This window comes from Colossoma macropomum, unplaced genomic scaffold, assembly GCF_904425465.1.
Source record: "Colossoma macropomum unplaced genomic scaffold, Colossoma_macropomum, whole genome shotgun sequence".
Lineage (NCBI taxonomy): Eukaryota > Metazoa > Chordata > Actinopteri > Characiformes > Serrasalmidae > Colossoma > Colossoma macropomum.
The window spans coordinates 956,915-982,838 of NW_023495254.1; the positions used below are offsets into that span (position 1 = coordinate 956,915).

General features: G+C 41.3%; 1 protein-coding gene across 2 annotated transcripts in view; it reads left to right on the top strand.

Moving 5' to 3' along the window:
• Nucleotides 1-25,924, top strand: part of prkar1b (protein kinase, cAMP-dependent, regulatory, type I, beta) — a 116,541-nt gene that overhangs the window by 61,601 nt on the left and 29,016 nt on the right. For both annotated transcript variants that reach the window (XM_036561518.1, XM_036561519.1), the window contains 2 exons: nucleotides 20,190-20,251; nucleotides 23,257-23,303. In XM_036561518.1, coding sequence (XP_036417411.1) covers nucleotides 20,190-20,251; nucleotides 23,257-23,303 — 109 coding nt within the window. The remainder of the gene's footprint in view (nucleotides 1-20,189; nucleotides 20,252-23,256; nucleotides 23,304-25,924) is intronic.

A 25,924-nucleotide genomic window follows, 5' to 3' on the forward strand; every position in this document is an offset into this window, starting at 1 on the left:
CTCTTCTTATCTTGTCTGTATTTTTCTCTTCTCTTCTCTTCTCTTCTTATCTTGTCTGCATTTTTCTCCTCTCTTCTCTTCTCTTCTCTTCTCTTCTCTTCTCTTCTCTTCTCTTCTCTTCTCTTCTCTTCTCTTCCCTTCTCTTCTCTTCCTGTCCGTATTTTTCTCCTCTCTTCTCTTCTCTTCTCTTCTTGTCTGTATTTTTCTCTTCTCTTCCTGTCTGTATTTTTCTCTTCTCTTCCTGTCTGTATTTTTCTCTTCTCTTCTTGTCTGTATTTTTCTCCTCTCTTCTCTTCTCTTCTCTTCTCTTCTCTTCTCTTCTCTTCTCTTCTCTTCCTGTCTGTATTTTTCTCTTCTCTTCTCTTCTCTTCTCTTCTTGTCTCTTCTCTTCTCGTCTTATCTTGTCTTGTCTGCATTTCTCTTTTTTCTTCTCTTCTCTTCTTTTCTTGTCTGTATTTTTCTCTTCTCTTCTCTTCTTGTCTCTTCTCTTCTCGTCTTATCTTGTCTTGTCTGCATTTCTCTTTTTTCTTCTCTTCTCTTCTTTACTTGTCTGTATTTTTCTCTTCTCTTCTCTTCTTATCTTGTCTTGTCTGCTTTTTCTTTTTTCTTCTCTTCTTTTCTTTTATTGACTGTATTTTTCTCTTCTCTTCTTGTCTGTATTTTTCTCTTCTCTTCTCTTCTCTTCTCTTCTTATCTGTATTTTTCTCTTCTCTTCTTGTCTGTATTTTTCTCCTCTCTTCTCTTCTCTTTTTTCTTCTCTGCTCTTCTCTTCACTTCTCTTCTTATCTTCTCTGTATTTTTCTCTTCTCTTCTCTTCCTGTCCGTATTTTTCTCTTCTCTTCTCTTCTCTTCTCTTCTCTTCTCTTCTCTTCTCATGTGTAAATGTAAACTCTTTCCCTTATCACCTGCTGAAGGACAGAAAGCTTTTCTTCTGCTCACCCACTTCTTCAGCAGTGTAGACAGGCTGAGTGACAGAGAGGAGGATGAGGAAAGAAAAGAGAAGAGTAGAAAGGAAATGATAACCCCTCAGGTTGTCTGTCCGGGAGGCTAAATGAGTTTGATGGGGGCTGCGTGTCCATGCTTGCTTTTGTGCAACCTTGAGTCTCCTGAAGACCCATGAGAAATGCAGAGCAGCTCTCTTTTCAGTACCTGAAACAGCTTTCGCCTCTCCTCTCCTCTACTGTGAGAGAGAGAGGGAGAGAGGAAGAGAGGGTAAGGAGAGTGTTATTGAGATTTAAGGCAGCTGAAGGGAGGATAAGGGGAGGGAGAGAAACAAGTGATTAAGGAAAGAAGAACAAACGGCTGACAGGCAGAGCGGGGGGGTCACAAACAGAGGAGCGAGTGAGTGGGAGGAAAAGGAAAAGGGGAAAAACAGAAGAGAGAAGAAGGAGTGACTGATTCATTCGTTCTCTGGGAGAGATAGTGACGCTGTGTGGAATGCCCCCGCTGTCGACTGTATTGATTCTTTTTCCTCTTTTTTCTTAAATGACAACAATCTGTAACTCTTTAACCTTTAATACTCTATTCTTACCACACATCCTCACACTGGAACACTGCTAGAAATCAGAAACTTAACTGTTTAGTCACCATAACAACTTTAGCTAGGACTGAATTTAGGACAGAAGCTGTTACAAAACATCAGTTCATAATCTTATCCATTAACTCAAGATAAGAAAACAGTATTACAGAAACATCCTAACTAGACTAAATCTCCTAAACGCTGTCCTAACTTTAAAACAAAACCCCAGAGCTGTCTTAACGTCTGTTTTAACCATCTGTTAACTATAAGTGAACTATGCGCAGTGATTTTAAGGTGGAATTGCATTTAACCTAGCACTGAATTTAAGGTGGCAGTGAATTTAATGTTTCAGTACATTTAAGGTGGCACTGCATTTAAGGCGCACTGAATTTAAGGCGGCAGTGAATTTAAGGAGGCAATGCATTTTAAGGTAGCACTGAATTTAAGGTGGTAGTGAATATAACATAGTAAATTTAAGGTGGCAGTAAATTTGAGGTGGCACTGAATTTAAGGTGGAATTGCATTTGAGGTAGCACTGAATTTAAGGTGGTAGTGAATTTAAAGTAGACCTGAATTCAATGATAAAATGATAGGAAGTTTCTGTAATACGGCCCCAGGCATCCAGTTATTTGAAGTGCTTGGGTAAAAAAAAAAGTGCAATATTTAGCATATAAGCATATAAATCATATTAATCATAAGCGGTCGGTGCTTAAAACCCCTCTAAACGGCCTGCAGGTCCAAACTTAATGCTGTATTCATTAAATCATTCATTCATCCATTCATTCATTCATTAATTTAGTTGTTGGATAATTTATAGTACTTGGTGAATAATGAGGGAAGGTGAAGGCCACCATGCTTTTTTAGCCCTTCTGTTCATCCTACGTCTTTTCCAGTTTTCCTGCTTTCCCTTTCAGGGCATCCACTGTGCACACAGCAGAGTGATTCTTCTCCTCCATTCTCTCTCCCTCTCTTTCTCACCCTCTGTCTCTCGCTCTTTTTCCTGACCTCCTCTTCTCCCTCCTACACATTCCTTTAGTCTCTCTCCCTTTTTCTCTCTCCCTCTCCCTCTCTCGCGCACGGTCCACTCCAGTGGCTTTTCCGCTCTGCGCTCCGTGTGTGGTGCTTTGTAGTCTGTTTGTGTGGAATGAGAGGTTGTCATGCTCACTAGTGCACACAGTCTGTGGTGAAAGTAGGGTGTTGTTCATGTTATTCTTGCACACAAACCTCAAGCCCAAAACGTTGGGACAGTGTGTGAAATGCTAATGAAAACAGAACGCAGTGATTAGTAAACCCTGTTTGTCCTGTTTTACCTTATGAAACTTTTGTTATGTGACCGTGCTGTTGTAACATGTGGCCTCATTTTGTCGTGTTACGGTGAGCACAGACGTCACTAGAAGGCAGCATATCGCTGCTGTCGGAACAAAACCTTGCATCTCCATTTCCGTTTTTCATTTTTTGACATAAATTGAAAGTACCTGTTTTCCTTTATATTGTGTGTGAATTTCACGATGAATGAACTCAAAGAAACGGCCCAAAATGACTTGTAAAGAAGTCTGGTTCCATTGACTTACATTATAAGTAAAGTATGTTTTTTCCTTCTCCTGTAAAGTTACCTTTTTGGAGATACAAGGTTTTGTTCCGACAGCAACGATATGTTGCTCCAAAATGTGTATCTTGCATTATTAATGGTGCCTTCACAGAGGTGCATGTTATCCATGCCATAGGCTCTGATGCAACCTCATACCATAACAGACCCCTGGATTTAGAACTTTACACTGGTAACAGTATGGATAGCGTTTTCTTCTTTGGCCCTGAGAAGACAACTTCTCTTATTTGCATAAGGGGGTTTGAGGGATCGAAGCTCACAGGCACAGTGATTTCTTTTGATTCCCTGATTTCATTGAGGATAAAAAACTTTTTTGTTCCAATTTTCTCCCCAATTTAATCGTCTCCAGTTCCACCTGCAAGTTAGGACTTCCCCAATCACAAGATACTACCAGCGCTAGGAGGGTGAAGGCTAGCACAGGCTTCCTCTGCCACCGCATCTTTTCGGACTGCCGCTCACGCAACGACATTGGACAGCTGAACGTGCTCGGAGGAAAGCGCCAACCGCCAGATCTGCTACGTCAGCTAACAGACTCCTGCGCTGACTAGCATCACATTAAGAGAAGGGGGAGGCCATCCTACCCACCCAGAGAGTGAGGACAATTGTGCTCTCTTGGACTCCCGGCCACATCTCCTGATGATAGGGCCAAAGCTTAGACGGTTGCGCCACTCGTGAGCCCTGAGGAACTTTGTTCTTAAACTGTTGTGTCTCGACCCTTCCCTGCTCATTAACCGCTTACATGGCAAGTTGTATTATGCAGAGTTTTATTACACACTTCTATAACCCAAGAACAGCTCAACCAGTTTGCATTGTAGTCCCTGTAGTTACTGAATAATAAGCCTTAGTATGTAAGCCTGGGATTTTAAGGGGTTAAGGCCTGGGCTTTTCCTGGATGCTCCTTTTATACCCTTATTATATCTAAAATTGTCCCTGTCCCAATGTTTTTGGAACATGTTGCAGGCATCAATTTCAGAATGAGCAGACTTTTTAGGGATGCAGCACTACATTCGGCCCATGGTTCGATATTCATCATGGTTTTTGGGCGACGGTAATGGTACGATTTTGGTATCTTTATATTTTAAAAAAAAATTAAAACACATCACCCTTTAAACAGTGAACTCTTTATTTTGCCTATAGATGAACAAAACTTGATGAAAATGGCAGCAGGACTGACCAGGCCTGGTTTTTGCCTCTGCTGTATAAAATTAAAAGTGCTGCTTCATTAATAAAGTGCTTCATAGCTTTGACAATCTGTAGGTGCTCCTCTATTTTAAAAGAGAGCTAGATAGGCTGTCTGTGTCAATTTGTTTTCAGTTTCTCATAGCGTTTCATAGAGTTTAGAAATTACTTTGCTCCTGAAATGTGTGTGAGGGGACGTCGTAAAGGCCACTGCACACTGGAGCCGCCGTGTCGCATAGCATAGTGTTGCATAGCAGAGTGTTGCTCTAGAATGCTGGCAAGCAGAGCTAATAAAAGCCATGTTTAAGTTCATTTTTACACTTGTAGAAATTGAATGAAATAAAACATTCACTTATCATGCTGGACATCCATTTACTGCCCCTTCACAAACTGTTTTCTAGAAAGATACGAGCTGAAAAAGGCTAAGCTGGTAATATTAGCTGAGGTAACTTACCATTACCTAAAAGTCACAGTGACTCGGAGTGTCGGCGCCATTGTCTGTACTTTCATTAAAAACGTTTTGAGTGGTTTTGAGTTTTTGGATGCTGTGTGACGTGAAGTGGTGCGTCCGGTGTGCGGTGGCCTTAACGTCTCCCTCTGTCTTATTAGCGCTCGCTAGCTAGTCATGTTGGAGCTCATAACCATTGTATTATCTTAGTTCAATGTCTTTTCAGCGTATTATAAACATTTTCTTCATAATAAGCATAAAAATTGCTAGTAGTATGCTGATGTCTCAGTAGCTAGTTAGCTAGCTAAATTTCCCGTTCCACCTTAAATGGTGTAGCAGTGACATTCTGGCACCTCCGGTGTCAGAAATGCTGCGCCATTTAAGGTGGAGCGGGAATATTCGAACAAGAAGCTGGTGAATAGCTGACTTCAGCTTCACATCACTGAAGAGTTAGGGGTGGGTCATAATAAATAATTATTGCATCCCCCCTCTTTGAAGGCATTTGACTCCCTAAATGTAACTAAAGTCCAGCAGTGAGGTTGCTGGACTTCACCCTCCTCTGCTGTCACTGCAGACTGGCGGGGTCGCCTACAGACCACCGCTAGTAGCTGTTAATGAAGTAATGTTCTTTTTATTTGAGGGTTGTTTCATTTCGTAGGGGAAGATTTCAACCACTGTAACTCAGTTCCAAGGGGCAAGGTGACCCTCGAAAACAAGGGGTAGGGCTAAAAATAAGAAATGGGATTTGGGCCTAAATATCTTGTCTTTGCACTATTTTTGTTTACATACATATTAAGTACAAATCATTGCTTTCTGCTTTAATTTGCATTCCCTATACCGTCCCAGTGTCTGTGTAGGTTTGTGGTATTGTTGTTATGGTGATCTGTCTTCATTTGTAACAGTGGAAGAAACGTTTTATTGGGGCATTAATGTGTGTTTGTGAGACAGAAGAACATTGCTAACAGCCTCAGCTGTCTGGTATTCATGCTAACTGACTCTTGGCCGAGGTTCAGGGTGGAATCTGTCCTTCTGAAGAAGCATTTGGAGTTTATCACTCACACGGGCCGCCTTATTGCCATAGCAACCTCACGACAGCGTGCATAAACACACGTTTGTGCTGTATTTGATAAGATTGAAGAGTGAGAGATGTGTGTCTATGTGTTTATATCAGTGATCATGTGGGCTAAAGGTGTAAATGTGTCTGACTGTGTCCTCTCGCTCTCTCTTCTTGAAACCAGGTCATACACTCCCTCACCTTAACACTTTATGGTGTGAGCTCTGCTTGCGTGTGTCTATAAAGCTGTTCTCTTCTCAGTGCTGATTTCAGCTGTCAAGAGTTCTACTGTGATGTGCAGATCCAGTACAGATTCAGTGCATATTCAGTACAAATTTAGTGTAGGTTCGGTACAGATTCACTGCACGTTCAGTGCAGATTCAGCACAGATTCAGTGTAGAATTGGTACAGCTTCAGTACAGGTTCAGTACAGATTCTGTACAGATTCAGTAAACATTCAGTAGAGATTCCATACAGGTTCAGTGCAGATTCAATGTAGATTTGGTACAGATTCAGTGTAGATTCCATAAAGATTCAGTTCAGATTTGGTACAGATTCAGTAAACATTCAGTACACATTCAATAGAGATTCCATACAGATTCAGTGCATATTCAGTACAGATTCAGTACTGATTCAGTGTGGATTTAGTACAGATTCAGTGCATATTCAAGTCGAGGCAGCAGCTCTGTTTGTGTGTGTGCGTGTGTGTGTGTGTGTGTGTGTGTGTGTGTACGTGTGTGTGTAAATAGTTGTGGACTCTTAGCAGGTATGTTCTGCGGAGCTGGCAGGATGCGGTGGTTTATGCCCCTGCTGTAAAAACCTGCAGGTGTGTGGATTTAAGGCACTAAGTGTGTGAGTGTCCACTGCTACATTAACATAATTAACACCCCGAGCTGTTGGTTTAACACCAGGAGTGCAGCCCCTTCCTCACACACAAACTGCTTTACCACACACACACACACACCTGCAGGCGTATAGAGACTGGGGGAAAGTGTGTGTGAATGTAGAAGTGTGTGAATTTTACAGCACCTGCAGTTTCCTGCCCTTCAGTGCGACCACTGTGGCCCTTGACGTAAAGCCCTTAACAAAGCTCTGACCAAGGCCTTAAGCTGTAGAAGTCTCAGTTATTACAACTGACACCAAAATCATGCTGTTATTTTATATGAATATTTTTTTGGACTTGGAGCTCATTAAAAATAACGTGGAGGAACTGAGTAAAGGAGAGTAGAGACCGTTACTGCAGCAAAGAGGAATTCTTTTAATTTTTCATTTATATTATTTTAATCATAATTTGATAACACAGATGTAAAGTCAATCAGGGTGGTTTGGTGTGAAATGCTTCATTCTAGAAAAACTTAGAGTCAGGATTGTTCACAGTGGTGGTGATAGGAACCAGACGTCTGAAGAGTTTAATGCCTTTGAAAGCTCCATTACAGAAAGTTATTACATGAAATGCCTATGAATACTATGGAGCCCTGCTGGTGACATCCCATATAAATAAAAATAATGCTTGGCCATTCCTTATTAATGTGTGGGTACGAGATCCTAATGCGTGGCCACAACTTATTAAGGTGTGGGAATGAGATAATTAAGTCATGGCCACGACTTAGTAAGCCATGGAAACAAGATCATGCTTTTCTAAGTTGTGGCCATGCATTTGGATCTCATTCCCTGCCTTACTAAGTCGTGGCCATGACTTAATTATCTTGTTCCCACACCTTAATAAGTTTTGGCCACACATTATATTTATTTATACAGGATGTCACCAGCAGGCCTCCATAGAATGCTGCCTGAGGACTAAGACATTGTTTTATGATAGTTTTACGCTAAAATTTTAACCTAAAACATCCATTCATGGCGGAGGGATACTGTGCAGCATTGTAAAAATGATTTGACTTTAAAAAGTAAGTTGACTTGAAAATTTGAGTTCATTGAACTTTTAATAGTGAGCTAACAAAACAATAAACAATGTCAAAATATGCAATAATAATACAAATATGTTCTGTTAAATTATTATTTAAAATTCATTGAACTCTAAATTGTGAGACAACCAGATTAAAACACTATCATTTCCTAAAGTGAGGCAAAATAGTCCCCAAAGAAAACGTGTTTTTTTCAGATTTATCGTTTTTTTACCATTATTAACATTACATATAAAAGCTAAGACGACACATGGATATTAAATAAAATGGTTGTATTTGTGTTGTAGGCATAGCGACCTTCCTATCACCACCACTGTAAAGAAATCTGTCTGTAAGTTTCTCTACAATGAACCATTTCCCACCAAACCGCTCTGAATGACTTTGTTTACATCTCGACAGTGTAATTATGTAGAAATTTTATTATTATACACCCCACCCCTTCTGTATTTAGTGGTTTGTTCCTCCTGTCAGCTTGTCTCCTCTCTCTCTCTCTCTGGGCTTTCCCTCAGGTTGGCACAGTAACAACAGTAAATGAGCTGAGCCACGTTGGCATGGCGATACCTACAGAGAGAGAGAGAGAGAGAGAGACAATGAGATAGAGCGAGGTAGAGAAAGCCTGCTGTAAATGTATCCACCACTTTAGGCTTATTATACCCAGAATCAGCATCACTCCTAGTTTATTGTTTAACCCTTTCGTTTGCTCCAAAATGCACTGGCCGAATTTAATACTGCGCTAATCTTTCTCCTCCTGTGTGTGTCTGGCAGACGGTGTTTGTGGGCGGGGCGTGTGAGCTGTGCCAGGTTCAAATGATAAAGAGCTTTATATAGCGCTTTTAAAGGTGTTTTCCATCCCTCTGTGATAATGGAGGATGACTCATGCCTTAAACATTTGTAAGTTTTATAGCTGTGTCGTTCTGCATGGCTCTGCTCTGATCGTTCTCACCCTGAGAACCCTTTCCCTTGCAGGTCATTGCGTTTTACTCTTACTTAAAGACCCACTGACTGGCCACTTCACTAAGTACGCCTCCTTGTATCTACACTCTTTGTCCATTTTTTAGCACCACTTACCATATAGGTGCACTTTGTAGCTCTTTAACTGCAGACTGTTTCTCTGCAGACTATGTCAGCCCTCTTTCACCCTGTTCTTCAATGGTCAGGACCACCACAGAGCAGGTATCATTTGGTTGTTGGATCATCCTCAACACAGAGTGGATCAGACACAGCAGTGCTGCTGTTTTTAAACACTGTTCACTCACTGTCCACTCTATTAGACACTGCTACCTTGTAGGTCCACCTTGTAGATGTAAAGTAGATGCACAGTTTGTGTTGGTCATCCTCTAGTCCTTCATCAGTGGTCACAGGACGCTGTTGGCTGGATATTTTTGGACTATTCTCAGTCCAGCAGTGGCACTGAGGTGTTTATCCTAGCAAGAGGGTCAACTGTGCATGCAGGCGACTTTAAAGTGATTATGGTTGGATTTTTTCCATGGATTTTTTTTTCTATGTTCAGCGAGGGGTGGGCAATATGGCGATAATTTATTGTTATTGTGATAACTTATGTCTCAGTATGCTTTTCTGAGTGTATTGTGGATATGGTCAGTACTTAAAGAACACAGACTAAACTATGTTTCATTAACAAGTGAACACAAATAGGCCTTAGTTGGATTTAGCGCAGTGTAGTTTGTAAAACAAATCATTTAGTACAGATTCAGTACAGATTCAGCACAGATTCAATGCATATTCAGTACAGTTTCAGTACAGATTCAGTAAATATTCAGAGCATATTCAGTACAGATTCAGTGCTTATTCAGTACAGATTCAGTGCATATTCAGTACAGATTCAGTACATATTCAGAGCATATTCAGTACAGATTCAGTGCTTATTCAGTACAGATTCAGTGTGTATTCAGTACAGATTCAGTAGAGATTCAGTGCTTATTCAGTACAGATTCAGTACAGATTCAGTCCATATTCAGTACAGATTCATTTGCTTATTCAGTACAGATTCAGTGCATATTCAATACATATTCAGTACAGATTCATTTGCATATTCAGTACAGATTCAGTGCAGATTCAGTGCATATTCAGTACAGATTCAGTGCATATTCAGTACAGATTAATTGCATATTCAGTACAGATTCAGTGCATATTCAATACATATTCAGTACAGAGTCGGTGCATATTCAGTACAGATTAAGTGCATATTCAGTACAGATTCAGTGCGTGTTCAGTACAGATTCAGTGCGTGTTCAGTACAGATTCAGTGCATATTCAGTACAGATTCAGTGCATATTCAGTACAGATTCAGTACAGATTAAGTACAGATTCAGTGCATATTCAGTGTATATTAAGTACAGATTCAGTATAGATTCCGCGCGGATTCAGTATAGATTCAGTGCAGATTCTGTACAGATTCAGTGCATATTCAGGACAGATTCAGTACAGATTCAGTGTATATTCAGTACAGATTAATTGCATATTCAGTACAGATTCAGAGCATATTCAGGACAGATTCAGTACAGATTCAGTGCATATTCAGTACAGATTCAGTGCATATTCAGTACAGATTCAGTGCATATTCAGTATAGATTCAGTGCATATTCAGGACAGATTCAGTACAGATTCAGTGCATATTCAGTATAGATTCAGTGCATATTCAGGACAGATTCAGTAGAGATTCAGTGCATATTCTGTACAGATTCAGAGCATATTCAGGACAGATTCAGTATAGATTCAGTGCATATTCAGGACAGATTCAGTGCATATTCAGTACAGATTCAGTGCATATTCAGTACAGATTCAGGGCATATTCAGTACAGATTCAGTGCATATTCAGTACAGATTCAGTACAGATTCAGTGCATATTCAGTATAGATTCAGGGCATATTCGATACAGATTCAGTACAGATTTTTCATGTAAAGATTTTTACCTGCAGTGTTTCTTTTTTCTGTGTTCAGCGAGGGGTGACGATACTTTATTGTTATCTTGACAACTTATGTCGCAATATGCCTTTCTCAGCGGATTGTGGATATCATCAGTACTTAAAGAACCCAGATTGAACTACATGTTTCATTACAAAGTGAATACAAATAGGCCTTAGTTGGATTTAACGCTCTGCAGTTTGTAAAACTTGGAATAAAATCATTGTAATCGTTTTTTATTATAATTTATTTATTATTTTTTTACTATTATATTATTATGTTTAACTACAGGTTCTGTCTTGTCTGCTCCGACTTATTATCTCAGAAAAAGTAAATATCGTGATGCATATTGTGTTTCGTGAAAATGTCTTGAAGTATCGTGATGTAATATTTTTGCCATATCGTCCATCTACATTCAGCTCCAATCAGTAAAGTGGATTCATTGTGATGCTTCTCCATCAGCTAAAGTGTAAAGCATAACGAATGGATGCTTTTCAGTTTTGCCCTGAAGGAAGGGTGTAGCTCTTTGAATTAATCGATCGTGACTGTACGTCAGCTGTGCAGTTGAGTGCCAAGGGTTACAATAGACTGCTGACAGATGAGTTAAAGATGTAAGCAATAGGAATGCATTCGGTGTTTTGCATGTTGTGCTCCTCAGTGCTGCTGTGGAGAATGTCTGTTTACAGCTCTGCAGCAGTGAAGTAGGTGAATACAAAAAAAAAACAAGAAACAAAGGATCAAAACAAAGTAACTGCTTACATATGCCTGGATCAGATTGACACATCCCTGATATTAATAATAATTATAATAATATATACATATTAATTGAGCACTTTTCATACCTGTAGCAGCTCAAAGAACAAAAGGGTGCAAATAGGGCACGTTAGCCATGCTTGTATGCTGCGGAAGGACCCCCGCTGTGAAAATGACAGAGAAAGCAACGAGTGTGAAATTGGAACACAGACGAAGAGAATGAGAATAAAACAGAAGCGTTTGTTGTGAGTGACGGCACGGTTCTCTCTCCGCGAGCGGCGGGCAGGCCGAGACTCGACTGAGGATAAAGCAGCCCTTCTGCTTGTGTTTATAGTACCGACTCTTTGAAGCAGAGATAAAGAGAGAGAGAGAGAGAGAGAGAGAGAGAGCGAGAGAGAGAGGGGGAGAGAGAGGAGACAGAAAGAAGGGAGAGAGAAAGAGGGAGGAAGACAGAGGAGAACAGAGAGCGAGAACGAGAAAGGGGTGACAAAGAGGATAGAGAAAGAGGGACGAAGAAAGGAAAGAGGGAGAGAGACAGAGAAAGAGGAGGGAGAGCAAGAGGAAAGAGCGAGAGAGTCATAGATAGATAGATAGATAGATAGATAGATAGATAGATAGAAAAAGTCAAAGATAGAGAGATCAAAAGAGGAGAGAGAAAAGGAAGAAAGGAGCTGGGAGAGAGGAAAGGGGGGATAGATAGATGATGGAAAGTCAGAGAGGGAAAAAGAGGGAGAGAGAAAAAGAGGAGCGAGAAAATGAGACAAGAGAAAAAGCAGGGAGAAAGAAAGGAGGAGAGAGAGGGATAGAGAGAAAGAGGAAGCAAAAGAGGAGAGAAAGAAAATCAGAGAAAATGAAGGGAAAGAGAAAGGAGGAGAGAGAGAGGGGGGGATGGGGAGAGATAGCAAAAGAGGAGCAAGAGAAAAAGAGAGGAAAAGGAGAGAGAGAGAGAAAGGAGGAGAGAGAGGGATAGGGAGAGAGTGGGAAAATGAGAAAAAGAGAGAAAAAGAAGTGAGAGAGAAAGGAGGAGAGAGAGGGACGGGAGGAAAAGAGGGAGAGAGAGGGATGGGGAGAAAGAGGGAAGGAGAGAGGATAGAAAAAGAGGCAAGGATAGAGAGAAAGAGGAGGGAGAGAGAAAGAATCATAGAAAAAGAGAGAGAAGAAAGAAAGAAAAAAGAAAGTCAGGTAGAAAACATGAAAGTGGAGAGAGAGATGGAGAGAAAGAGGGAGAAAGGAAAGAGCGAGAAAGAGGAGGGAGAGAGTAGAATGAGGGAGAAAGGGAGAGATGGAGAGAAAGATGGAAAGGGAGAATCATAGACAGAAACAGAGAGGGAGAACAAAGAGAAAAGGAAAGTAGAATAGATAGAGAGAATGAAAGAGGAGAGACAGAAGGAGAAGGAAATGAGAACAGAGAGATGGGGAGAAAGGGAGGAAGGGAAAGAGGAAAGGGGAGTGAGATAGAGAGAAAGAAGAGGGAGAGAGAGATAGAGAGAGAGAGAGAGAAAGAGGAGGGAGAGAGATAGAGATAAAGAGGAGAGAGAGAGAGAAAGAGGAGGGAGAGAGAGATAGAGAGAAAGAGGAGAGAGAGAAAGAGGAGGGAGAGAGAGATAGAGAGAAAGAGGAGAGAGAGAGAGAGTCGAGGACAGTCAGAGGGAGAAGGCGTAGACGTGTTTAAGAGCCGTGTTAGATTCGTGGCTCCGAGTTGATGCATTTATAGTAAACAGAGCCCGTTTGCTGTACTTTCCCTGTTGTGTTATTAAACAGTGTATCACAGTGAAGGTCGTCCAAACCGTGAAAATCTGACCGCCTGTTCATTCACACACACTTCTGCATTCCGCTCTTTGATGTGAGTCTTTGTTCCCTCCTGTTATCATCGTCCGCCCACAACAGAAGAGGACGCTAATCTTTCAGTCTTAGTGAACGCGGCGGAGTGAAAGATGAGCTCTACGCTTTAAGAGCTGTTTACATCAAAGCTCTGAAACCTCCATTCTTTAACCCTTACAGCTCTGGTAGAGCTGACTCCTCAGCACTTTTACTGTTTCCACACCAATATTTAAACCCTGAGTGTCAGTCGATACTCACACTGATACAACATTACACCTTTAACAGCTTTAACTTCTTTTACACTCTTAAAAAGACGGTTCTTCATTGACGGTGTTTGCATCTCAAACATTTCAATAAATGGGTGGAGTTCCCCTTTAAAAGTAGAGCTTCAATTAAACTAACAGCTCAACAGCTTAGTACACTTTAAAAAAAATGGTTCATCAAGGGTTCTTTAGTAAAGAAAATGGTTCTACATAGAACCATGGTTACTCAAATAATCCGTTTACAGCCTAGACACGTCACACTGTAAAAAATATGGTTCTTCAAGGGTTCTTTGGTAAAGAAAATGGTTCTACATAGAACCAATGGTCACTCAAATAATCCGTTTACAGCCTAGACACTTGACACTGTAAAAAAGATGGTTCTTAATGGGTTCTTTGGTAAAGAAAATGGTTCTACATAGAACCATGAACACTCAAATAACCCCTTTGCAGCCTAGACACTTGACACTGTAAAAAATATGGTTCTTAATGGGTTCTTTGGTAAAGAAAATGGTTCTACATAGAACCAATGGTCACTCAAATAATCCGTTTACAGCCTAGACATGTCACACTGTAAAAAATATGGTTCTTCAAGGGTTTTTTGATAAAGAAAATGGTTCTATATAGAACCATGAACAGTCAAAGAACCCTTTGCACCATGATAGGGTTCTTCAGATTGAGGAGAATGCACTGTAGCTAGCACCAAAGAGGGGTCTTCTAGTGTTACAAGCTTGACATCATAACAATAGAAGAATCTTTTTGGTGCTATACAGTACCTTTTTCAAAAAGGCTCTATTTAGAACCATATACAACACATTATCCTTCAATCTGAAGAACACTTTCACCATGCAGAGAATCCTTTAATTATGCAAAGGGTTCTTTGAGTATTCATAGTTCTATATAGAACAATTTTCTTTACTAAAGAACCCTTGAAGAACCATACTTTTTAAAGTATAAAGTGTCTAAGCTGCAAAGGGTTCTTTGAATGCTCATAGTTCTACATAGAGCCTTTTTTTTACTGAAGAACCCTTGAAGAACCTTATTTTTATAGTGTAAAATGTCTAAGCTGCAAAGGGTTCTTTTAGTGCACATGGTTCTATGTAGAACCATTTTCTTTACCAAAGAACTCTTGAAGAACCTTATTTTTTAAAAATGTCTAAGCTGCAAAGGGTTCTTAGAGTGTCCATGGTTCTAAATAGAACCATTTTCTTTACTAAGAAACCCTTGAAGAACCATCTTTTTGAAGTGTAAAGTGTATAAGTTGCAAAGGGTTCTTTGAGTGTTCATATATAGAACCATTTTAGTGTCCACTCACTGTCCACTCTATTAAACACTCCTACCTTGTTGGTCCACCTTGTAGATGTAAAGTCAGTGACAGAGTTTGTGTTGGTCATCCTCTAGTCCTTCATCAGTGGTCACAGGACGCTGCCCACAGGCCGCTGTTGGCTGGATATTTTTGGTTGGTGGACTATTCTCAGTCCAGCAGTGATACTAAGGTGTCACCACATTAGTGTCACTGCAGTGCTGAGAATGATTCACCACCCAAATAATACTTGCTCTGTGAGGGTCCATGGGGGTCCTGACCACTGAAGAACAGGGTAAAAGGGGGCTAACAAAGTCTGCAGAGAAACAGATGGACTACAGTCTGTAACTGTAGAACTACAAAGTGCTCCTATATAGTAAGTGGCGCTGATAAAGTTGACAGTGAGTGTAGAAGTGTGCTTTATAAGTGGGCAAATGGGCCCATTAATATAAAATGTCATGCTGTTGTTAATGCATATTCTAATTATTGTTTACTTCTATTATTTTTTCCCGTTTGGAGATTTATGCAACCTCTCTCTTGCTCTGAACACGCAGCGATGGCCACACACATGCACGGAGTGTGCGTTCTCACTGTGTTTTGTCAGTGTTGCATGACTAAAGGCCTGTTTTGTCTGTGCTGGTGTTTTGTGCGTTGTTAGATTTTATGAATGGAGGGTCGCTACCGCACACACAGTTATCCGCACACGTGTATACACACGCTCAGACGATGCAACACTGCCGTACGCCAGATCCAAAAATGAGATAAGTGCTTCAGCCCTGGAGGATACACAGTTTGCTTTTCATGTAAATAAACTGAATCTAAATATGTCCAAAGGATTAGCACATAGCTGCTTTATGCTAACTGAACAGAAAGCAGCCACAGTCTTATGAAAGAGTTTTGTTGATTTTATAAGTGGAGATAAGTTAACAAATCTCTACAGAGAACACACTTAAATACGACCCTATTTCTGCATATTTTCTATTTATTTGCTGAGTTTTATTTGCTCACATGCTGGGAAAAAAAAAAATAAAGCATGAAGTATAAAAGGTGCCGTGACTTTTGCACAGGACACAATATATGTTTTTTTCTTTTCTTTTTTTTCTTTTTTCCAATATGCAGAAAAATGCCATATTTAAGTAGAGGATGTTTTAACGTATTAACTTATTAACTTATTGTTCACTTAGAAAATCATCTGAACATGTCATTTGACCAGGGGCGCCTAAACTTTTGCACACAACTGTATGTGCTAATCTTCTGGGTATATTTGACTTAATTCCCAAAGCGCTGTCACTCATACAGGCGCAGATATTTATTTACGTCTACGTGTCGTTTTCCTCTAATTACACCTGCAGAGGCTTTAATACAGTATATAATAGTGTGTTATGTAAAGTATATAATACAGTGTTTAATAATATGTATGTATGAGAGGTTTTGGGGTTACTGAGTCCAAACTGGAGAGAACTGACCCACCTGACCACACACGCAGCGTCGGTAATGAAAGAGTGTAGGGTGGGGAGATGGGGGAAGGAAGGGCGGGTGGGGGGATGAGGGGGAAGTGAGGGCGGGTGAGCGAGGAGAATGAGGAAGCAATTAGCCGTTAAAGTGAGATTAGGTGTGCAGGGGTCAACACTCAAACTGAGAGAGAGAGAGAGAGAGAGAGAGAGAGAGAGAGAGAGAGAGAGAGAGAGAGAGACCAAAAGACAGAGATGGAAAGAAAGAAATAAGAAACAGAAAGGGGAAGAGGGAGAGAGACAGAGAGGGAGAAAGAGAGAAATAGGGAAACAAGCGAGATAGAGAGAGAGATAAGAAAAAGAAAGGGAAAGAGGGGAAGAGACAGAAAGGGAAAAGAGAGAGAGGAGAGAGAAATAGAGAGAGAGAAATGGGAAGGGTGAAGGGTGAGAAATGGGAAGGGTGAGACAAAAGGGGAGAAAGAAGGATGGGAGAGAGAAAGAAAACTAGAGGGACAGAGAGACAGAGAGAGAGATGGAGAGAAAGATGACAAAAAGGGTGAAGAGAAATGTGGAGAGGGAGAGAGAGAAAAAGGGAAACAAGAGAGAGCAAAAGAGAGATGGAGTGAGAGATAAGAGAAAGAAGGGGCAAGAGGGGGGAGACAGAAGGGGAGAAAGAAGGATGAGAGAGGGGAAGAAAGAGACAGAAGACAGATGCAGAGAGAAAGAAAACAGGAGGAACAGAGAAAATGTGGGGGGGAAGAGAGAGAGAAATAGGGAAATGAGAGCGAGACGAAAGAGAGATGGAGAGACAGATAAGAGGAAGAAAGGGGGAGAGGGGGAGACAGAAGGGGAGAAAGAAGGATGGGAGAGAGAGAGAGAAGTAGGGAAACAAGAGAGTGAGATGAAAGAGATGGCATGAGAGAGATAAGAGGAAGAAAGGGAGAGAGGGGGAGACAGAAGGGGAGAAAGAAGGATGGGAGGGACAGAGAGAAAGAGAGAGAGAAGGAGAGAAAGATGAATAAGAAGGGTAAAGAAAAATAGGAAGGGAGAGAGAAAAAGAAGAGGGAGAGATATAGAGAAAAGCAGAGAGAGGGATACACATAAAAGAGAAAAATAGGGAGAGGGAGGACAGATAAAAGGACAGAGAGAAGGGGAGAGTGATAAATAGAGGAGAGAGAGAGAGGTAAGAGAGACATTATTGAGAGAGGGGTAATGAGGGAGAGAGAGAGGAACATGGAGGAGAAATGAAGGAGAGACAGAGAAAAGGAGAGAGGGAACAGAGTTAGCGAGTGACAGAGAAGCGGAAGAAACTGTGGTTTCCTGTGGCCTGTGGGTCATTCTGCTTGGTGATGTCATCATGCCCTGCGCTGTTTTGGATTGAGTCCAATATGCAGAACCAAATGCTTCGTTTTACTGCATTGTTCTGGGATTACTGGACATTTTACTGTGAACTGCCAACGCAGCACGGTAGCTAGAACCGCAGCTAGCTACTGTTTGAGTCATGACAGTTGGACTGAGAGGGTCCCAGTTAAATGTTTGGACACCCTCAATTAATGATCTACAGACCACGGTCAGAGGAGGCTTACTAGTATCCAAGCTCCTTCATATCCTGAGAGGAGTAAGGAGCTGCCTTGCTGTCCTATAGATGTAATTCACATCATCCTGGAAGGTTAACTTAACAAGTTCTGCTCCTAGATGTTCTGTACACTGTTCATTTGTCCCACAGAGAAGACTTGCTCAGGCCCAGAGTTCCTTAAATAGCCGTGACGCTGACCGCACAATGACGCACGACTTCAGTGATCTGTTAAGAGTTCCTGAAAATTGTTTGTGGCACCAAAATGATTTTTTAAAGTCTGCGCCTCTGAGCACAGCTGAGATGGAGTGTGTGTGTGTGTGAGCCCCGTCTCAGCTGTGCTTCAGAAGGTAAACCCATGGCTTCACACGCAGGCCGAGGCGCGTGATTGGCTCTCTGCAGGTGTTTCTGGTCGTTTTGATGTTGAGAACTCTCTCTGTTGTTGTTATTATAGAATCGCGTGTAAGATGGATGGCATGCAGCTGATTAAACAGATAACTGTGACCGAGAGCGTCTGAAGAAATAAAAATCTTCTAACACATTTCTGCTTTTTTTTCACTGAACTTTTTTTTTATTTTGTCGCTGTGGTAATAAAACCTGTATTTCTGGTAACGTTAGAAGAAAATCTGATATTTAAATCCGGATTTACAGTCGGAATCAGGCAAGATTTTTGTTCCAAACATACGTTTGGCAATCAGACGATTTATTATTTTGATTATTTTTTTTTTATGACATAAATAAGGTCAGGGAAGCATTTCAATGCTGCTGCAACACCTGTATAAAAATGCCATTAAACATGACTCACTGTGCTAGTCTACCATCTCTCACTGTCAGTGAGTGCGTTCACTGCACTTACTAATCCGATAACTGCAGAAAATCAGATTTTGTCAGTAACCCGATCAACGTGTTTACATGCACTTGAGTAAACAGATAATGGGGAACTCCAGGTCTACATGAGTCAGACAGTAATCAGATTTCTGCTTTGCAACCAGCCAATAAACTCACAGAAGAAGACGTGACATAAACTTTATGCCACAGCTTGTTTTTTTAAACATTGAGCCATTGTACCTGAAAATATGAACATACCTCATCTAAAAGATGAAGAATATTTGAATCCATCATTTTGTCAAGCATGTAGTTGGTTTCAGCGTCACTACAAAAGTGGTTATACTGCATATTGCGGCAACGCTGCTTACTTATTTCCGGTATTGCCGTCTGTTTTCTCACATGCGCAGACTGAGAAATCCGAAAGAAATCAGAGTAAGAGTTTACTTAATCGGATTTCGAGACCTTGCTCTGATCTACGAAATCAGAGTATGCTGTTTACATGACCATTTGAATAATCAGATAACCGCAGAAATCTGATTATGATCGGCTTATTAAGTGCATGTAAACATACTCACAGTAGCACTTTACTTGATTCACGTTATTTTAAAAAGCATCTGATTTAAGAACTTAAAATGCCAGTTTTACCCACTAAAGAGCAAATAATATTGTTTATGTTGTGATTTTGGCTAACAGAATGTACCGGAAAAGTTTTTTGTCCACATTGTGAGCTTTGGGCTTAAAAATGCTACAAAATCAGCAAAACAATCGTCTGTTGGCCAATTTGACTGTAACGAAATCAAAATCAGAATCAACTGTAATAATTCAACCTTTACCATACATTTGTATTATGAGTGATTTTGGATAGTTTCTATTAGTCCATTCATCTAATAATCGAAACGATGATTTCAGTACTTTGACCTCATTCCACTTCAACACTCTGTCTCTTTCTTTTTCTAACGGAAAAGAAAGTTACAGGCCGATGTTTGGTCAGCCCAATCACAAACACAAATAACAGCAGGGGCAACAATAACAATAACAACAATAACAATAAGAGCAGCAGTGGTCAGTAAAGTGGGTCTAGGCAGCAGTAAGTGGCGAGGTGGTGTGCGGGAACCAAAGGTCAAAAGTCAGCCAACAGGGTCAGATGTAGGGACTGAGTGGGGCCGCAGCGTTACTGAGGTCATAAACCTGCCACACACACAGACAGGGTCACTTTGTCAGACACACCTGTTTAAATCAGATATGGAGGGAACAGTAAGTGTGTGTGTTGCACATTTGCGTTTTTTCTCGTTAAACACACTGTGTGTAAAAATATGTGAACATGGCTAAAAGTGTGCAGTGATGACAAGTGTGTGTGTGTGTGTGTGTGTGTGTGTGTGTGTGTGTCAGGGTCATGGAGAGTTTCCTCTCTGTGACTACTGTGTGTGTGTGTTTGCTCATTAATCCGTCCCATAAAGCAAAAGCACATACACACTGTGTATGAGTGCAGTAGGTGACTGCAGTGTTTACAGCGTTATTAACAGTTTTATGTCTTTTTTTCCTTTTTTCAGTGACATATTTGATGCCATGTTCCCTGTCACACACATTGCTGGAGAAACAGTCATTCAGCAAGGTTTGTAAAACACACACACACACACACACACACACACACACACAGTACTGTGGTTTTTGCCTCTGCATCTTTTGTAAGTTAGTAAGTTTGGGTTTTGGTTTGGGGTTGGGTCTGAGTTTTGGTTTGGTTTTAGGTTTAGGGTTGGGTTTAGGTTTAGGGTTAAGTTTAAGTTTTGGGTTGGATTGGGGGTAAGGTTTGGTTGAGGTTAGCGTTTGGGTTGGATTTAGGTTTAGGGTTTGAGTTTGGAGTGGGTTGGAGTTGGTGTGTTGGTTTGGGCTTTAGTTTATTTTTTGAGTAGAGGTTTGGATTGACTTTGGACGTCAGGCTGTGTTTGGGTTGGGGTTTGGATTGGCTTTGGGCTTTGGGCTGTGGTTGTATTTGAGGTTTGGATTGGCTTGGTTTTTTATTGGCTTTGGGCTTCAGACTGTGGTTGGGTTAGGGTTTAGATTGGCTGTAGGCTTTGGTCTCCAGGCTGTGATTGGATTTGAGGTTTGGATTGGCTTTGAGCTCCAGGTTGTGTATGGGTTAGGGTTTGGATTGGCTTTGGGCTCCAGGCTGTGTTTGGGTTGGGGTTTGGATTGGCTTTGGGCTCCAGGCTGTGTTTGGGTTGGGGTTTGGATTGGCTTTGGGCTCCAGGCTGTGGTTAGGATTTGGTTTGGCTTAGCTTTGGGCTCAAAGTTGTGTTTGGGTTGGGGGTTGGATTGGCTTTGAGCTTCAGGCTGTGTTTGGGTTTGGATTGACTTGGGCTTCAGGCTTAGGTTGGGTTTGGATTGGCTTTGGGCTTCAGGCTTGGGTTGGGTTTGGATTGGCTTTGGGCCTCAGGCTGTGTTTGGGTTGGGGTTTGGATTGGCTTTGGGCTCCAGGCTTTTTTTGTATTTGGGTTTGGCTTAGCCTTGGACTCCAAGCTGTGTTTGGGTTGGGGTGTGGTATAGCTTTGGGCTCCAGGCTGTGTTTCGGATGGGGTTTGGGTTAGTTTTGGGCTCCAGGCTGTGTTTGGGATGGGCTTTGGGTTAGTTTTGGGCTCCAGGCTGGGGTTGAGGTGGGGGATTGACTTTAAGTTTGGATTGGTTGGGGTATCGGTTTAGGGTTTGGGTTAAAGGTTGGGTTTGGTTGGGGTTTGGGTTAGGTTTGAGTTTGGTTTTGAGTTTGTGTTGGTTGGGGTTTGGGGTTAGGGGTGGGGTTTTGGTTTGGTGTCTAGTTTTAGATTTGGGTTGGGTTTTTATCTACACTTCCTTCTGACTCAGACTTTGTTTATACTTTAAATGTTCGACTAATTCAAACTGTCCTACCAGCAAGGTAAGGAATGTGAGGTGTGTGTGTGTGTGTGTGTGTGTGTGAGTGTGTGTGTGTGTGTGAGTGTGTTTGTCCTTGTCAAATATTTGCTTTCTGTGCTCTCTGTGGCACTGGCAGCACAAAAAAAAAAAAAAAAAAACAAAGCCTTCAGAGGAGAGGTGATGAAAGACAGGAAGAGAGGAAGGAGAGAAAGAGACAGAGGGAGAGATGAATGAGATGAAAGGAAGAGAGCAGGTTAGAGAAGAGAGAGAGCAGTTGACAGGAGTGTGTGTGTGTGTGTGTGTGTGTGTGTGTGTGTGTGTGTGTGTGTGTATTTGTGAAGATGAATGGTGTGTGTGATTTATGAGTGTGTAGTGTGCTCAGTATTAATTAGCTCTATGAACTCCAGTGAACTCAACAAAGTATGGATTACTGACACACACACACACACACACACACACATTGCCGAATTTGACAAATTTTCTTTTAGAGCTGATTTTGTATAAGAATGTGTGAAACACTTTAAAATGCCTGTATTGAATGATTGGAGCACTGAACACACGGACAGTCCTAGCTGTACTGTTCGGTCAAATGAGGTGATGGACATGATTCAGATGCGAGTCAGAGAGGGTTAGTATCCCTAAGAGGGTTCATGATGGAGATGTTCAATGAAATACCTGAGAAAATTAGCAATGAGACTCGAGACACACTCACTAAAACCCCTACCTGGCCACTTTATCAGAAACACCCACCTTCTGCTTTTACTCACTGGCCACTTTATTAGAAACACAGTCTTGTACTTTTACTCACTGTCCACTTTATCAGAAAACCCTACCGTGTACTTCCATTTACTGGCCACTTTATCAGAAATACCCATCTTGTATGTGCACTCACTGGCTGTTTTATTAGAAACACCAGCTGTGTATGTCCACTCACTGGCCACTTCATTAGAAACACCCACCTTGTACTTCCACTCACTGGCCACTTTATTAGAAACACCTCGTTGTACTTTTACTTACTGGCCACTTTATCAGAAACCCCTACCTTGTACTTCCATTTACTGGCCACTTTATCAGAAATACCCATCTTGTCTGTCTACTCAGTGGCCACTTTAATGGAAACAGCCAACTTGTATGTGCACTCACTGGCTACTTTTATTGGAAACACCTACCTCGTGCTTCCACTCACTGGCCACTTTAATAGAAACCCCTACCTTGTGCGTCCACTCACTGGCCACTTTATTAGAAACACCCACCTTGTGCGTCCACTCACTGGCCACTTTATTAGAAACACCTACCTCGTGCTTCCACTCACTGGCCCCTTTATTAGAAACCCCTACCTTGTGCGTCCACTCACTGGCCACTTTATTAGAAACACCCACCTTCTACGTCCACTCACTGGCCCCTTTATTAGAAACGCCCACCTTGTGCGTCCACTCAGTGGCCCCTTTATTAGAAACGCCCACCTTGTGCGTCCACTCAGTGGCCCCTTTATTAGAAACGTCCACCATGTGCGTCCACTCACTGGCGCCTTTATTAGAAACGCCCATCTTGTGCGTCCACCCAGTGGCCACTTCAATAGAAACAAGTACCTTTTACTTTCACTTCTGTCTCATGGTTAAAAAGAAGTCTTTGTCCATCAGTGCAGCTGAACAGTTTGGTGTGACATCTCTGCTTTATGTCATGCTGATCTTCATTTCTCTCTTTTTATGTTCCCGTTTTATTCTCTCTCAGGTGATGAAGGGGACAACTTCTACGTCATTGATCAGGGGGAAGTGGATGTAAGTTAAAATTTGCCTACTTGGCCTATAGTGCTGCTACTTTGCCTGCATTGATATTTGAAGGGGCGGGGCTACATTTGGCAGGACTGAAGAAACGAAATGGAAATTTTAAGGAAATGCTAATTTTAGCAGTGTCTAAGCACGACTCTATAAATATTTCATGTCTATTTTGATATTAATAAGAAAGACAGACTACATATTCAGATATGCAGTTGGGAAACTATTATTATCTTTACTTTTGCTGTTTTTACTGTTTTTGGTAGGGAACTTTGGCAAAATTCCAAGAGTCCTGCCTTCCTCAGTTATTGTTGCTACATCTGTCAAACGTTCAGTTCGGTCTACCTGGTAGCATCCGTAATGCTTGTGCTTACAAAAGTAAGCATTCTGGCAACCATGTCTACATTAAACGAACCAGGGACATCACTTGACGTTAAAACTGGCTGAGCTATTCTTGGATTATAGTAGTGTGTAATAAAACTTTGGGCCCACAGGGGGACCCTGGCCATTTAAGAGGTTAAGAACTCGTAGGGCTGAACGATTCAGGGAAGATCTAATTGCAATTTTTCTGACAGATATTTTGACTGTGATTTAAATTGCAATTATTGTTTATGTATTGAGGTCCAGGCCTGTTTATTGGCCAGTAGTACCCATTTTTGTAGCTTGAGGCTGAACGCTGTACGTGGTGCGCCAGACTGCCAGTTGAGGTTGTGATGTCACAGAAAATGGGTGTTGATTGCTTTTGATTGGTCTAACTCATCTATAGGCAGTTATTGGGTTAAATTTCCCCACTCAAAGCTTGATAATGTTGTCAATAATGTAAGGTATAAATAAAAAATTCAGCTCTTGCGATTTGAAAATCGCACTCTTTTAAATACTCTTTTTGATTTAAAATGATTAATCTTTCAGCCTTACTAACTAGTTAGCTAACAGAGCTAAACACTTAACTGTAACGTTATTTATAGAAATCTGCTTTACTTTTAATGTAAGTCAATGGAAGCTGATTTTTTCCAAGTCATTTTGGGCCATTTTCTTCGGTCTATTCATCATGAAATTTATACACAGTGTAAAGAGCAACAAGTATTTTTAAATTATGATCAAAAACTGAAAATTGACAAAAATGGAGTTACGAGGTTTTGATCCAACAAGAGCGATAGTAAAATGATTTTCAGCAAATACAGTCACCCAGATAAAGTTTAGCTTACCTTTGGTCAATCACACTCTCCCTGTTAATAACTTTGACATAGAGCTGTGAATGTGACCTTCCACAGTGTTTAATCCAAATCTTCAAGAATGGAATAAAACAGTACCACCATCCAGGTGATCCGGACAGCATGTCAGGCATTAAACAACACCTTTCCACCTTAATAATAATATAAAAAAAATTAATAATTCTGACTAATTTACTGCCACCGACGTTCTCACTGCAGGTTTGTTATCTGTGGAGTTTTCTCAGAATTTTTTTTTTTCTACCGAGGAAGTAGCATTTAGAGATGAGTGTGATTGGCTGAGAGTCAAAATTTCAAAAATGATCAGTTATCTGGCCCATTTTGCAAGGTGACATGAACTGCAAATGCCTAGTGTGACTGCAGTTTGATGCTATGTAATTTTTTTACTTCTAACAGTGAAAATCAAACATTACTTAAAAGTTTAAAAGAATGAAAGGGCGTTTCATTCCCTTAACGTTTGATAATCAGTGTACGTTTTTTGGCTGGCTTTCATGTAGATCTGTTCCGTTCTGCCTTCTAAAAACAAAAGTGTGGACTAGACGTGCTGCTCATGAGCATACTTCCCCTGCATACTGGCATACATACGCCCGCACACACACACCTTTCCTGCATCCCGCTGAAGGGGGAGGGGCAGTGTTCCGATGGAGATGTCGCGGTGGCGGCGGGCCATTCTAACACAGCGGAACGGGGCGGATCAGAGCCGGCTTTGTTTTTAGCTCAGCGACACACAAGGGATAGAGTTTAAGTGGAAAGATAAAGAGCCGAAACGCGGCTAAACAGGAAAAGACCTTATCGCTTTACATGGATAAAACAGCAGGTAACGGGAGAAGAGCGCGTGTGTGTGTGTGTGTGTGTGTGGGTAGGGTCGGTCATGAGGAGGCCTGATGGAGTCCTGATAGCGGCAGATAGTTCAGGGGCGATCGAGACTATTCTCTGTGTCTTTCTTTCTTTCTCTTTATCTTGCCTTCCTCGTTTCCTGTCTTTCAACCAGCCGTGGACAGTAAAAATGCCTGTGTTCAGGTTTTACTGAATGGCCTTTATAACAGCTTGACTCCAAACATTACACACATCATCAACCAGCTCGTATAGATACGAGTCAAAAGTTTGGATACACCTGCTAGGATTTCTATTATTTTAGATTAGAAATGAACACATCAAAACTATGGAGTAACGCTTATGGAAGATTTCTTGACCAAGAAAGTGTTGAAGGTATATTCATGCATTTTGGTAGGACAACTGCAGCCCTTCCCTTCAGTGATCCCTCCAAAGCCCCGCCTCCACGCAAATACAGCCCCTGATTTTCTTAGCTAGCTCTACAAAGCTACAAAGACCCGCCCCCAAACAAATATAGCCCTCCTCACTCAGTTCTTCCTTTAATGCCCCACCCCCAGATAC